The 16686-nt window shown below is 33.0% G+C and overlaps 1 protein-coding gene across 2 annotated transcripts in view; it reads right to left on the bottom strand.

Annotated features, from left to right (window-relative positions):
• Positions 1-16686, bottom strand: part of ZDHHC21 (zinc finger DHHC-type palmitoyltransferase 21) — a 67963-nt gene that overhangs the window by 24624 nt on the left and 26653 nt on the right. For both annotated transcript variants that reach the window (XM_001365943.4, XM_056805358.1), the window contains one exon: positions 1452-1568. In XM_001365943.4, coding sequence (XP_001365980.1) covers positions 1452-1568 — 117 coding nt within the window. The remainder of the gene's footprint in view (positions 1-1451; positions 1569-16686) is intronic.

Genomic DNA, 16686 nt, shown 5'->3' with positions numbered 1-16686 from the left:
AAAGGCATGGAGACAAGGGATGGACTAACGTGAAAAACAGACCATTTTGGGTCCATCATAAAATATAAGAAGAAAAGTAAAATTAAAGGAGGCTAGAAAGGCAGGTTGTATAGGGAATTAACATTCAAACAATGAAGTTTATATATTATCCTAGAAACAATAGGAAGTTTCCATGGTGGGAATCACATGGTCAAATCTATGCTTAAGGAAAAAAAAAATTGACAGGAGTCTGTAAGATGGCCAGGAAAGGTTAGAGACTCGAGACAGAGAGACCTATTATAAAGATGTTTCAATAATCTAGGTGATGTGATAAGAAGGTGATAACTAAGGTAGGAGCTATGTGAGTAGAAATAATAGGGTGGAAACAAGAAATAATCTAGAAATAGAAATGGAAATATATGGCAACAAAGTGGATATTTAGAGTGAATGGGAATGAAGAAAGTAATGCTAAGGTCACTAACCTAACCTAGGAGACCCAAGGATGATGATGCCTTTGGCAGAAAAATGGAAGTTTGGAAAGGAGAGGCTTAAAGGTAGAAGATTTTAAGTTTGAGATGTCTCTGGAACATCCAGTTTGTATTGTTCGATCCATAATTAGTGATCCAGGACTAAAGCTCAAGGGAGAGGTTTTGTACCTGTCTTCTACAAATTTTTAAATTTGTATTAGTTATTTATAATATTATGTATTTGTTCATGTATTTTATCTTCCCTACTCTGCATTTTGTAAGGGCCAAGACAGCATCTTATACATCTCTGATCACCACTGATATCTAGCACCGATATATAACACTGATATCTTCACATGGGATTTAAAATTACTGCTGAATAAATGAAGGTAGATAGCTTTTTGGAAAATAGGTGTTAGTCAGAAATTAAAAGCATGCTTAATCCTATGTTCAAATCTGGCCTCAGACACATCTCAGCTGTGTAACCCTGGGCAAGTCACTTGACCCCCATAACCTAGCCCTTACCAATCTTCAGCCTTAGAACCAATACAGAGTATTGATTAAAGACAGAAGGTAAGGGTTTAAAAAAAAGCATGCTTAAATGAAAACTTGCTGTGTTGGAAAAAATCACAAAACAATATATTCTTATAAAGTATCAAAGTGATAACTACCAATTCTGAAATTCACCTTCCCACTACTATTTATACTTTAAATGGTTCAAGCTGAAGTGAAATAAATTATCAATGAAGATAAATAATCAAATATGTCACCAGACCAACTAAGTCAATAATCTTTTATTATTTACTAAGATGTTTTATCACTAATTTGCTTTTTCTAGTAACTCTATACTTAGGAATATAATCTATTAAATCTATATTTAATAAAGAAAGTTTATTCATTTTTAAAATATAAGTTACATATAAGATTTTATTCATTAATGTTCACAAGAAAGTTATTTTAATTGAAAAAAAAACATTTGTCAACAAAATTATTTGTCATACTTACAGTGATGATGCCAATTAGTTGTGTATAAAAGAGTCCAGTTATTCCAACTAACATAGTTATTCCCATGAAAGCAGCTAGCCTCATTATGGCCAATTCATGTCTAACTAAAAAGAGATCCTGGAAAGAATGTAAAGGTGAAAAAAAATTTAAAAAGTAATCTAAAGAATCACAAAAAGTAGCATTAATGTCAAAAGCTGGATCATAACACTTTTGATAACTATTTTAAAGCAATATTTAATGCATGAGGCTCTATTATGTTAACATTTTAAAAATTGAGGCTGGTTTGAAAATTAACATTCTCAAATTTTGATTTTCCAATGTTATTGTGCCAAAAATCCAAATCCCAAACATAAAAGCTTAGTTATCCAGTAGTGTTGTGGAAAAATCACTGGTTCTATAAGTGAAGACATATGGTAGACTCTCATCTTGGCCACTCACCCATACATGACTATGGACAACTCAATCTGCCTGAGACACAATTTTTTAATTTATAAAATAAGGTTAGACTACATGACTGGTCAGTTTCCCTCTACCCCAAAATGTATAATTCTATGCTCCATTCTCATTTATTTTGGATAGAGATTCAAGCTGAACCTATTAGCATCAAAGATTACTATGTGCAATTCTTGGACCTTCTAATTATGCTTAATACTGAAAAGATTTGTGATGTCACTCATCTTGGCACTCCCTTCAACAAAACAGATAGCAAACTAGCTTTGGCTTAGAGAACTCTTTCATGAAATGCTGTAGCCTGTCTTTCCCCCTTCAAAATCATCACCTTAATGCCAATGTACTCTTGACAAGGCTTTTCCACATTTATCTAGGCTGGTCATGGATGTTTAGCATAGTAGGTTCCAGACAGATTTTACACTCCAACAGCACATTCTTTAAGATTCTAGAGTCACCTCTAAGGCATGATAAAGCAGAGTTATTAGTGGAAGAATATTTAAACTACATAAGGAGATCCACAAAAAATTTTGTTGCAAAGATGTTAATAGCTTAGAATAAACACAATTCATCTTATTTAAGTTAAAGTAACCTGAAACCTAGCAATATCACAACTCACTGCAAATCAAGAAAGAAATATAAAAACATGGTCAAAGAATCAAGCACTGAATCTCAGAGGTGAGAGGGCTCTCAAATTTATACAAGAGTCCTCTCTCCTACATATGTGTTAAAATCTTTGTCTGAAGACCTCGAGTGAATAGAACCCACTACTGTATGAACTATTCCATTCCATTTTCCAACAGATAAGAGTTGTTAGCAAGGTTTTCCTCATGTCAAGTCTAAATTTGTCTCTTTGAAACTTCTACCACATGTGCTTAGTTCTGTTTCTGGTACCAAGAGCAAGTCTTATTCCTCTTCCATGTGACAATCACTTACTTTAAAAAAGCTACCACTTCATTCTATTTTTCCATCCTACATCTTCTTTATCTAGGCTCAAAATCCCCAGTTCCTTCAACTGACCCTCATATGACATGATCTCAAGGACCTTTACCATTCTAGTTGTCTTCCTCGCTGGTCTATTCATGTCCTTCTTAAAAGGTGGCTCTCAAGATGAAATGTAATGCTCTAGTAAGAGGCTATTCAGGGCAGAGAACAGTAGGACTATTACTGGACACTCTTCTATATTTAGAGAAGCCTTGCATTAGTTTCTGTAATTGCCATATCACTGTTGATTCATACTGAATTTGCAATTCCCAGATCTTCAAATTTATTGCTGTTCTAACCACATATTCCCCATCCTGAATTTGAGAAGTTCTAGAAAAAAAAAAAACTTTTTAACTTAAGATCTTATTGCTATTTCTATTAAATTTTATGTTTTTAGATTTTGCCTAACAATTTAGTCTACCAAGAGCCTTTTAAACCCTGACCTTGTCATCCAGTTTGTTACTGATAGTTTCCTCTGAAAATAAAAGCAAGGCACTGACAAAGATGTTTAATGGCATAAAGCAAAATACAAATCCCCAGGGCATGGAGACTTCCCCTTCCAAACTGGCATCAAATCATTAATAGTTGTAATAGGGGTCAATTTAACTAATCCTAAATTCAACTAATTATAATATCATCTAGCCTGTATTTCTCCATCTAGATAAACTTTATATAGAACATTCCACTCACTTACCAATCTAATAACCTTATCAAAAAAAAAAAAAGAAATGTGGTCTGGTATGACCCATTCTTAATGAAGCCCTGTTGGCTCTTAGTGATATATGTTCCTTCTTCAGATGTTCACTAATTGCCCCTTTCAGGAAAGCTAGGTGGTATAGTAAACAGAACACTAAGCCTGACATCAGCATAACCTTAGCTGAAATTTGACTTCAGACATTTAGTGGCTGAATCACCCTGGACAAGTCCTTAGAATCTGTTCGCCTCCATTTCTTCATTTGTAAAACAAGGACAATAATAGCATCTACTTTCCAGGGTTGTTGTGAGGATCAAATGAGATAACTGTAAAGCACTTAAGCACTTAGCACAGTGCCTAGCATATGGCAAGCACTATATAAATGTTAGATATTATTAATAATAGATTCTAGAATTTTAGTAGTCATGAAAACAGTACTTAGGTCCACTTACCCTGGCTCTTGGGTAAGAGAACATGAAGTGGTTCAAAGAAATATGGCTTAAGGATAGTAAGAAAATAGTAGTATTTCATTCACTCCTACTACAAGAAGTCAGATAAAAGATAATGAAAGGCAAAAGTATGAATTCTTTTTCTGTCACAGAAGAAGCCCATGAATGGAGGTGATCAGATAGGTAGGTCTTCTCCATATCTTTACTGGATCTTTGCAACCAAACATTATAAGATGTATGTGATACTCCCTATGCCTACATGGACCAAGAAAGCTTGTCATGAGCTATAGGTCAGATTGAGAGATGAGGGACCTAATCCACTCAATAGTCACTTACCAATATGGAATTATAATTTACAATGATCGGTGTCTATATATTCCTAAAATTTGATACATTAATCTGAGATTAAAGTTTTCTAAACCTTCATAGAAAATAGTCTAATGATGATAATCTTTAAATATCTACATTGCAAATATTGATAATATAAACATATGCCAGCTGATAATACATTATATGCCAAAATATACATAAAAGGTATATCACATTAGCCATGTCTATTGGTCATTAAATTATATAGATGCTCACTTACTGATATAGCATAGTGTTGTTACTACGTATTTCTTAAGATAATTCCAACAGAAGTGATAAGAAAATGAGCATATTCAAGTAGACCTCAAATTTTACCATACTGCTACTAATGATTTAGTTTCAATCTGACTCCTAGGCTTAAAACTGCAAAACTGTGAATTATTTCCTTTAGTCAGTGTTTATTTTCTACATTGGTAGAATACAGAATTTAAAGATGTGACTGTCATTCTCAGTTGACTGCTGAAGTCCTAGTTTGGAAGGTAATAAATAACTCATTAAGCTATGAGAGGGTTCCTAATCCTAACTGAGCTGTACATGATAGTACCTGAAAGAATGCATTTATGTAAACACAAGAATCAAAACAACTGCATGTAAAGCAGTAGAATAAGATATAGAATACCTCAGTTTAAATCCTAAGTATAATTTACTACCTGTAGAACTCAAGTTACTTAATCTTTATGGGACATAATTTTCATGAGTATAAAATGAGGGAGTTCAGAGTGCAGACTAGGTAATAATTGCTGATATTTAGTGCTTGAAGGTTAATCTTCACAGTCCTCTGAGTGGTAGTACACATATAATTATTTATGCTCTTGAAATTAATACTGAATGGAAAGGTTAAGTAATTGGAATAAGGTCACATAGGTAGTAGTACTGGATATGGGATTTTAAAACAGTCCTTTTCCAATTCCAAATTTAATGTTCCTACCACTACATAAAACTGCATTTCCTCCAGACTTCTAGTCTTACAGCTCTAAATCCTTCAATTATTAAATGATAAATTTAGTATTTATTTTTGTTTGTCTCTCACCAAATCTAAATTGGCAAATGTCTTTCTCAATCTTCATCCTTCTTGAACTTTCTGTAGCCTCTGACACTGTCAACCCCTTTCTCATGGCACTGCCCTCTATACAGATGATTTTCAGATATATTTATCCCCACCTAAACTCTCTTCTGACATGTCTCCCAATTCCAACTGTCTACTGGGCATCTCAAACTGAATGCTCTACAGACATACTAAAAATCACCAAGTTCAAAACTGAACTCATTATCTTCCTCCCCCAACTCTTCCCCTCTTCCTATACTCCTTATGTATTGCTTTTTGAAGGCACCATCATCCCCCTACTCACCAAGTTCAAAGGATGTTTCCTTGACTCCTCACTCTTATCTTCCTCTCATCGCTATCATATCCAAACTGTTGCCAAGGCTTGCCCATTCTACTTTACAATGTCTCTTGTACCTGTCTTTTTCTATCCTTTTACATTGGCATCACCATAGTGCAGACCCTCACCACCTCATGCCTTAACTGTTCCAATTCCCTTTGAGTTTGTCTAACTCAAAAATCTCCCTACTCCAGGTGTCCTCCACTTAGATTTCAAATTAATCTTCTTAAAATGAAGATAAGATTGTCCATTTGGCCAAGGATATGGTCTACCATTATCTACCTACCCCTACTAAATAAATTCCAAGAGCATCCCTATCTATTTCAAAAATATAAATTCCTCTATTTGGCATTTAAAGCACTTAACAACCTGGCCCTTTCCTACCTTTCCAAATTTCTTACATTTTGCCCCCATAAATATTCTAGAATACAGTTGCACTGGCCTAATTCTCATCTATGACCTTCCATCCTCTGATTGTATACATATTTTTCTATGGCCTGGGTCTCATAACTGGAATAATGCTGTCTTCTCTAACTCCTGTCTCATTCCGTCCCCGTACTCCTTCAAGACTCAATTTAATTCCCACCTTTTCCAGCAATTCTTTCTTCTGGACCCCATGGCTCTACCACTACTCTTTCTCTACCCAGTATCACCTTCTATTTATTCAGTATATAGCTTTTAAATATTCAATAAATAAACAAATGAATAAATGAATGAATAAATAAATATCACCCATTAAAATGTGAGTTCTTTTAAGGTAAGGACAATGTTTTTGTTTCTTAGTACTTAGCACAGCGCCTGATACATAGTATGTCCTTAATAAATGCTTGTCGACTAACTAGTCTAGGAACTCCAGTACAACACAAAAGGTTATTAATTAACACACAGGAACTTGATTGATTAACTGAGAGCTAGGGTCATTACTTCACTCATCCTTTAGGGATCAACTCAGAATATAACTCTTAAATTACAGATAAGGTAAACCTAATAGCTAGACTAATTAATAGCAATAGCATGCTAATTTTTTAAGCCAATTCATAGATGTTCATTTTTCTCTACTTCATCACTTCTGCTACAATGACCATACTAGAAGGCAGCAGGAATAGGTTCATAGATCAGATCATTGAGTTAAGAGTGGGAAGGGGCCCTCAGAGGACTTCTAAGTCTTCAATGTCTAGTCTCTTTATTTTAGAAATAAATACCAGTTAGAATACTAGGGCTCTGAAGTGTTTCTTTAAAATAAATACTTATATATGTGTAGGTTATTTAAATCTCTACTTTCTATGCTTACAGAAATTACCTGCACAAGTTATTTTTCTCCTACGAATACTTTTCATTTTACTATTATTTGGTGAAACCTAATCATCAAAATAGCTCATCAGTAGTCACAGGAATTGAGATGACATTAATCAGATCTCTATGAATATAGTTGTGCAAACTTTGTTTTTCATTTTCTGTTTGAGTCTATAAAGAAAACCTTGTATTTTTAGAAATTCAACGACAAGTGAAATTCCAATTAACATACAGGAAAAATGAAACATTTTACCCGACACCTTCTTTTGTCATAAGCAATACAAAGCAATCATATATTAAAAAAACATAATTCTGTATATAGTGAATATAGTAACTCATTTAATTTCCTCCAACAAATACCAACTACACCTTTGTAGCTAATAACATGGAATTTAACTGATTTTAATGGAAAATAAGTAATTTTTATGTAATTTAGTTTCATGAATCGCAATTCTAGTATTTTGAATGAAGTCTTTCATTACTGCACATATAATAGAATCAGAGCTTTTTACTTCCTGCTTTTAGTTCTTTTCATCAATTCTAAGTGTAGCTAAAGGCCTGATATTTAAATTCTGATAGAAAAATAATATTTATCTTTTTAAATACCATTATATAATTTACTTTTACACAAATTTATTTATATAAATTTTATATAAACTTATTTATATAAGCAGGCTAAAGCAAAAGCTCAACATTTAAATTCTGAACTAAAGAAAAAATGTATACATGATGACTAAAATTTTAAAATATGATGAAATCAAACCTATCCTTCATTTTCCTCAAAAAACAAAGGGCTCAAAAAACCCTTTAATGTTCATTGCATTAAAAAGAAATTGTACTGTAAGAACAAAAGAAAATTTAGTTTGATGTTTAAAAAAAGAAAAAATAATAACATTTAAGATAATTAGCCGATCCTTTTTTAGTATATTGGCAAATTCACACTGATGCTAAAAATTTTTTTTAAAGGATAAGGTCAATGACAAATGACCTTATGACAATGACAAACTTAAGTCATTTCTCAGCCTATAATCACCCACCTTTACTTGCTTGCTCCCATCACTACTCACAATACTGAAAGCAGAAGTTATTCTTGCCAGACTTTACATTAGCTGCTTAGACATAAAAATGGACTTTTGATAAAAGTGCGCCCCCTGGAGCACTAAACCCCCCACAGCCAGCACTAGACCCTTATTCAAAAGCTGATTTTCAAAAAATAAAGAACATCAGTTTAAGTCTCTATTTTTTCACCAAGCACTGTCCTAAGATCTAAGAACATTCTTATTGCTATGAGCAAATTAAACTAATGAGACAAAAACAAAGTATCAATTTTACCTTAATTATAGTATTGTATTATTACAGTGAGAAAATGATTTTATTTTTATCACATTTACTCACTTTCTGCCCTTTCCCAAAAATATCTCTCCTCTGTTGAAGAAAATTATCTTTATCTCTTCATAATTCCAAGATAGATTGGTAATAGCAGTAACACTGAACCTCACGGGATTTGGAAGGCTTGATGATTACAACCTTGACAATATATATAATTAACATCAGTAATATTTACAAATTTCTTTTACAAACTGCTTTTTATATAGCACTTATAGATTCGTAGAGATTTAAAAGTATTATCTCATTTGATCCTCACAACAACTCTGGGACACAAATGCTATTATTATTTCAGTTTTGTAAGTGAGGAAACTGAGGCTGAGAAGTTAATTTACTTGCCTAGAGTCACAAAGCTAGTAAGTATGAGAGGCAGATTTTGAACTTGGGTCTCCTTGATTCTGAGTGTAGAATTCTTGTATTCACTGTGCTACCTGACTGATGGAATAGGGAACGTTTCTCATAATAGGTACCAGATAAGAAGAATATTGAGTTTATGTGAATCAATGAGGGTCAGATAATAAAAATTTATTTTTTGCAGGGTTGGTTTTTGTTTTTTCTGAGAAAAGTATAAAACACTCCATCAACTTGATTTTAAATTTAGGAACAGAAACAAAAACTATGTAAGAAATATATTAAATTATATGTGTATATATATATTAAAACATGAGATATATCAAGGGAAGGAGATAAATTAGAAACATGTTAAAAAGAAGAAAAGAAGAGACCAACAGAAAAATGAGATCCTTGGTACAAAAGTCAGCTATATCACCCAAAAGACAATAAGAATAACCAAGCCCCAACCACACAACAATAAGAAAGAGACAAGGAAAAAGACAAAGTCAGAGCCTGCAAAGGACTGCCATGGAATAACCATTTTTTCTCCTCTGTCTTTATTCCCTACCCTTTTTTGTGCCCTTTTAGGACAATGCTACTAAATACTTTCAATCTATGCTGCATTTTAAAGTATGGGCATAAATTATGTTGTAAATTGTTTTGTTTATCTGAGCTCTCATAAATGAAAAGATTTTATTCATATTCAGCATGATCAAGAGGGAAGAGTGATGGATTTGTTATCAAAGGAGGTGTGTTCAAATCCAGGCTATGCCACTTACCCCAAATATGACCGTGGGAAAGTCCTTTAACCTATCTGGGTCTTTGTTTCCTCAACTAAAAATAAAGGAATAAAACTAGATAGCATCAAAGATTCTCTCCAATTCTAAACCTTTAACTCCATTAAATTTCTTTTCCTGCTATTTTGAAAACCAAGCAGACCTTTGCCTCAAGGAGATTTTGTAAACAATGATATGATGTTTTTATAGAATTTAAAATACAGAGTATTATGACTTGCTTTGAACTGGTCTGATCTTTGGAAAGTTTAAAATAGTTTGTTTTATCATTTGAAACAAAAATGAGTAGGAAAAGGTGATTGTTAAGGTTCCTTCCAGCTCTAAATCCTATGATCCTATGAACAATCAGTATAAAAAAAGACTATTTTACATAAATTATTCATAAACTTAACTAACCACCTAAATTCATGGGTTCATCAGAACCTGATCCATTCAGAACAATTTCCTATGTTTCTTGAGGTTTGAAAGAGACCATATTGAGGCAAGATGTTAAGTAAAGTGTTTCTTTGTGCTCTTTAATACTAGTTGGATATGACTTAATTTTTCTCTTTTCTTTTGAAATAAAATCAAAACATTTTAGACCTCTATAACTAAAACAAAAGCAGGCTATTGACTACTGGGTTAAAAACCTACATCATCCATATCAGGTCCAGGTACCAATTGCTCTTGCAATGGTAAAACAGAAAGCAAAATCCTATTAAACATCAATTTATTTTTCCATTTCCTGCAAACTTTTTATTGTATGAATTAAGAAGAGTTCTTTCCTTTTGACCCCAGAAGTATTATCAGAGGGATGGGGCTATTGAACAATTCCAGTCATAATAAGATAATGGCCACATAGTTGAATTCTTAAGATATCAGTAAATTAAAATGTGACAGCTTACAAGGATTAAGCAAGCTAAAAAACTAGTGAAATCCCGAGAGAATTTAGTGACTCATCAATTCTTGGGACACATGATAATGATCTCACAATTTCCATAATCATAATCTTCTTGCATCATAATCTTTACAGAGACCAAATGTAGAAATAACTGTGGGCCTAATGGGGAAAATCTTAACATTGAACTTATTTGCTATTCTCTGTTCATAATTCTTGGTTAAGAAGGTGATAGAGCAGACGCAATGAGTATTCAATTATTTCTTTTCCCTAACAGGTTATGCATAACATGACAACAGCTTTGTAGATACCCACATCGTGATAGTGGAAGTAACATAGAAGAGTGTAGAATTTATGGCTGAGAGCATCAAAAGACCTGCACTGACTGCTTTCCCCAGCATATCTATCTGATAAAATCAGTAATAACCCATTCAAGTTAACAAGTGACTGGGAGAGAAGCCTGTGGCCAGTGAACAGGCTACCATAGTGCTCAGACACAGATTGGCAGCTGAGAGCAGACCCAGGAGTAAAGTTATTTGATGGCCCTCTCACTAGTCCAGTGCAGACATAGGGCCTTAAGAGCCAGAGCAGTGGCTGGCAAACAAGCCAGTTTTGTACTGACTCTTAGGGCAGGCTGGTCCTGCAGTAAGAGGAAAGACAATTGGTCTAATCATTTGGGCACTGAGAAGTGGAGCTCATTCCCCTCTACCCCAATAAGATCATAAGACTCAAGCATCCCAATGCCCCAACTACCATATCTGCCAGGAAACACAAGGTTGATCTGCTGCTTCTGGTTAATTTTAAATTATTATGTAAGCGCTGAATACAAAAACAGAATCAACAGGTTTTTTTTCTGTGGACCATTACCTTATAATGTCCACCCCTCTGGACATGGGAAATTCATTTGAAAAATAATTTAACAACGTTTGTGAACTAGTGAAGTAGTCATATTTGTGCTTTGATACTTTTAGGCTAAAATATGAAATGAAATGTTAAAGCCTGAAATGTTGGTATTTCAGCATATACAAATAAAAGATCAAATTAAAAAAAACAAGATTAGAAATAAAATGTTTCATCCTTATCATCCTGTTCTATTCATCATATATTCTAAAGAATACAAATACATCTGATGGCATGTAGTCATAACTTCACAAGTATTCTTAACATGCCAATATGATGCTAAAATTCCAGATGGTCAAACACTTATTTTAGTAATTTCATCCATTTTCCATATCATAATAAATATAAGCCTTAATTGATATTAAGTAAGCAAAATCTACCAATTAAGGGGCCTGAACAAAAAGGAATAAATATAAAAGATAAGTATAATGTTATCTCTGGGATATACTTTTAGGATAATTTGTGTAAAAAGAGTAAAATGAATTTTGTAGATTTGCCTAAATTCCAAGCTAATTATAACCAAATCTTCTTTGCTGCTTCTCTTCTTTGTAAGCCAGTTATATTTGACACCAAGTCCCTAGCAACGCTATTAGAATCAGCCAATGAGGACAATAATGTCAATATCTTCCTAGCAGAAGAGTTGGCTGAGATCCCAAATAATGTTTATTTTCCTTTTCCTGAATATCAGCACAATGTCCTTTATTCTAAAAACCTAAATCAAGGATCTAAAATGCAGCTAGCCTATAAGTTGCCCTATATACAAAAATAATTTGATTAGAAATGACCAATTTAAAATTGTCTTAATTTGTCCTATAATGAAAATGACTGTGAAAAGAAAACCTAAGAAATTTTACCATTGTACCTATTCTAACATTCATGTCAATAATAACAATACTTATATTTTTAATTCTTTCTTTTACAAAGCATTTTTACATCTAGTATCACATTTAATCCTCAAAACAAAGCTGCAGATTAGAAAGGGCATATATGCCTGCATATTTATTAAAAGTCAGTGCAGATGATAAAATTTTCCTCATTTAGCCCTGATTAAAAGAAAAAAATTTACAGCATATACAAGTAGGCATGACTGTTGCCCACAAAACTGTAGTAGAAAAACTACTAGTAATTTAAATTTATTTTTAAGTTATCATTTTTAGTTTATATATATGTATTAAAACATTCTAAATAACATAATAATATAATACATGATGTTATCTATATATAATAAATTATGATAATTATACTTATCCAAGAGAAACAAATTCTCACATTAGCTGTGTCCAAAAATCTATGTCGCATTCTTTATGGGTAACTTTTAAAAAAGAACAGTTGCTTTTTATTTTGGTGTGAGCAGACCCATCACATAAATGATGCAAATGATTTCTAAATAGTTTCAATCTACTGACTGCCTTTATCCTTCCCCATCCCAACCCCCACAAATCTTGTTTTTCCCTTAAAGAAAATTTAATTCAGGCAATTCATTGTGCTGAAAGTTTTCCCAGGCTAAAGTATAAATATGTAAGTATGACTAAAAATTTGGTAAACTACAAAACAAAAATCATGATCTGTATTACCAAAGAAATATCAGACACTAAAATGTTTTATATATATTTTTACAAAGCCTAACATCAGTGGTTCTCAACCTTTCTAATGCTGTGACCCCACAATACAGTTCCTCATGTTACAGTGACCCCAAACCAAAAAATTATTTTGGTGGCTATTTCAAAACTGTAATTTTGCTACAGTTATGATTTGGAATGTAAATACCTGATATGCATTATGTATTCTCATTGCTACAAATTGAGAGGTTGAGAACCACTGATCTACATCTTGACAATGTCTATAATTTTTTTAATATATGCAAAGATTAAAAAAACAGATTTTAACAAAAACAAAATTTCCCTAAGGTACTTTCTAGCTCAATATCTATGCTCTTATGATCAATTAGGCTTGGTCATTTAAATATAAGACATTAATTACAAATATTTAGAAAAAAGTTCAGATATGCCCTTTTTTTTAACAGCTATCAATTCTTTTTGTCAAGCAGACAACAAAGCAACATAAACAGGGTTTTTAAGGTCACTACCTTTCACATGGTTGGTCTTTCATCAGAACTTCGCCTTAAAAGGAAATAAGGATTAACTGAGGTTCTATGACAAAAATCATAGGTCCTCTTAGCGTTCATATAATATATAAAAATACAAAATAAAAATAATTTACCATATTATATTAGTTATAAGTTAGGTATATATAAGTTCTAAGTAGCACATTTATAGATAGTACTAATGACTTGAAGGTATCATGCAAACTCAGAAGTATCCCAAGTTTTGCCCAAAGAATCACTTATTTATTAAGCAAGAAATGTACCATTATTTTATCAATTCTCACAATATCCATTTGAAGAAAAGAAGGTATAAATTATATACACATATTGAACCTAAAGCAAGAAGATGTTTTGACTTTCCCAAGATCTTTCAACAAGTCATTGAGAAACAATTCTAATTTGAAGACTGTATGGTCTATGAATGAACTGAAATGGTATTAGAGAAGATCTTTAGGTTACAGAGAGAAGAGTCTGCCCAGAATTTTAAAAAATGTCAGAGGACAAGTTTGTAGGAATAAATATAAAACATAAAAAGACAGTGTTTATGAGCTATACTAAATAAGAATAACAATATATTCCAAGACCATTATGACATATATTTAACTGGATAAAAAATATGCAAGCTAACTAGACTACCCCTGCAAGTTTCAATTTATGTGTATTTGCCCTACACATCTGCTCAGAATGAGTTGAAGGAAACTTTAAAAAATGAACTAGAAATAGAATTAGAAGATGTAAAGAAAGCATGTTTTTTTTTAAGGTTGTTTCTGGAGGTTTTAATGGATAATATAGTGTGATAGAGACATGAGAGTGTGTCTCCCTGTCAGAGGCAAAGTCCAAAAGCCCCTCCCCCCTGTCAGCTCAAACTGCCAACAACCAGGGACATTCCATTGGAATCCCCTCTTGCATCTTGGTCCACAAGTCCTCCAAAATCTCTCTCTCATGTCTCTATCACAATAGGCCCCACTATCTTATAACAGAATAACAAAGAAACCCCTTTAAATGTATTTCTAAGGCAAACTCATTGTAAAAAGTATTTACTTTAGATTGAACAAAGTTCCAGGGTACTTTAACAGATATTCAAAAAATATAAATAAAGTGAATTACATAAAAATATCTTTTTGATTCCACTCCCTCCAGGCTCCTTCAGAACTCTGTCTTAAAGGCAGTCAGGTTGTTCAGTGGATAGAGTCCTGGGTCTGGACTCAGAATGACATGAAGTATAAGCTAGTTGTGTAACTTCTTTGCCTCAGTTTCCTCAATTGTAAAATGGGGTGATAATAATACCAATTTCATGATCAAATGAAACAAAAAATAAATAATCAAATTAAATGGCACATAGTAGGTGCTTAATAAGTGTTTACTGATCAACTGATTTGCATGCATTAAGGAAAAGAGAGTGTAGCTAGAAAAAAGAAGGTTAATGAGAGCTTGGTGGAATGCCTAGATAGGATAGAGAATGGGATAATGAATATATAGGGATATAGAGGATGGAACAGTGAAAAAGAAAAAAAAAACAAGCAATCATAAGAGCAGAAGGAAAATTAGGAGGTATGGTGTCATGGAAACCAAGGGTAAAAACATTATCCAGTAGGGAAGTATTATGCAACTGGTTGCTAAACTTGTATCTTTACTATTTCCAACAGTTAATTGACTGTGTGACTTTCTCCACTGGGATGGCCAGCAATCCATCATTTCAAATTAAATACACCCAACCTGAGCTCTATCAACTTACAAATATTTACTTAGTGTCTTCTAAATACCTGGCACTCGATAGAGGTCTTGTGGATACACATACAATGAATTAAATAATCCTTACATTAAGGAGCTTCCATTCTCATCTTTTTTTCCAAAAATATTTCCCATTGCAAAACTTCCTCTGGCTGATCCACTTTCCTCTCTCTTACATTCCACATTAAGTCATTTAACAAGTGACATTGAGTCTAATTCTGCAATAGCATCCTCTCTCCCTCTCGCCTTTCCTACTCATCCAGGCCCTCATCATGTCACTTAATACTAACTCATTTTCTTCCTCTACCTCTAAGAGTAACTATCCTATACTGCTTTCACATAAGGCTCAAAATAATCTCCTTCAAGAATAAGGAAAAGAAACAAAACCCCCAACAAACCTACTACTTACCAAATTAAAAAAAAAAATCTGGCAAAACTTAATCTAGCTCTCAAAGTATTTAAGTCTTGTCCTGATCTACCTTTCTAGTTTCCTCACTTGCTTTTAGACACTTTCTTTTCCATCTAACCTAGACCATGCATCACCCCCCCATGTTGTCCTGCTGAATTTTCCTACTGTAGACCCTCTATTTACACTCTCCCCATAACCTAGAATATATTTTACACAATATTCTTCAAGGCCCAGTTCAGAACCATATTTTTCATTATGTCTTCCTTAACAGCCTTCTGTTCCAAGGCACCTAGGAATAATCTCTCCTCCTTCCCTCAAATCAACTCTATTACTGTTTTCCTAAGGGCATATCCCAGTATGACAGGGTGCAGAGTAAATGCTAGATGAATGTCAAAACATTTACTTAATTGTATCTGCCAAAGCTACCTATAAGATCTTCAGCAAGTCACTTCATCTTTGGCCCTCATTTTTCTTATTTGTAAGACAAGTGGGTTAGATTAGAAATTTTATCAGGTCCCTTCCAAGTCTCAATATATGATACTAAAGAACAAATAAGAAACAGTAATAATCTCAAATCTATCTTCATCTGATCCGAAACCAGTTACTTTAACTTCTAAGTTTCAACTCTTTCATGGGGAATCACCCCATACGGTGACTATGATAATTAAACTGGATGATCTGTGGAGGTATACAAATATATCTCATCGTTCCTGTAAAGGTAGAGGAGAAATACACAATGAACCTCTACTAAATATTGTTTAACATTTCTTCACACTTAGAACATTTAGTATTTCATCTTGATGGTTTAGTTTTTCCTTTAAAGTTTTAGTTTACTTTTAAAATAATAAATATTAATAAAGTTGTCTCAGGTTTACATGTTTTACACTAAGGGACATATATGATGAGGTCTAATATTTAGTTATTTAACATTACTATTAAATAGCCATAACTGTATTTGACCTTCACTAAATGTCAAAGTTATCAATATTCCTTGCCATTCCAACCCAAATATGTAAAATACTATTTATTTTTTAAATGCTCTTATGTATTTCAAAATGCAGTTGTCCTCTTGAAAACTGCTAA

Source organism: Monodelphis domestica, chromosome 7, assembly GCF_027887165.1.
Source record: "Monodelphis domestica isolate mMonDom1 chromosome 7, mMonDom1.pri, whole genome shotgun sequence".
Classification (NCBI taxonomy): domain Eukaryota; kingdom Metazoa; phylum Chordata; class Mammalia; order Didelphimorphia; family Didelphidae; genus Monodelphis; species Monodelphis domestica.
This window is presented reverse-complemented; position numbering and strand designations above follow the sequence as displayed.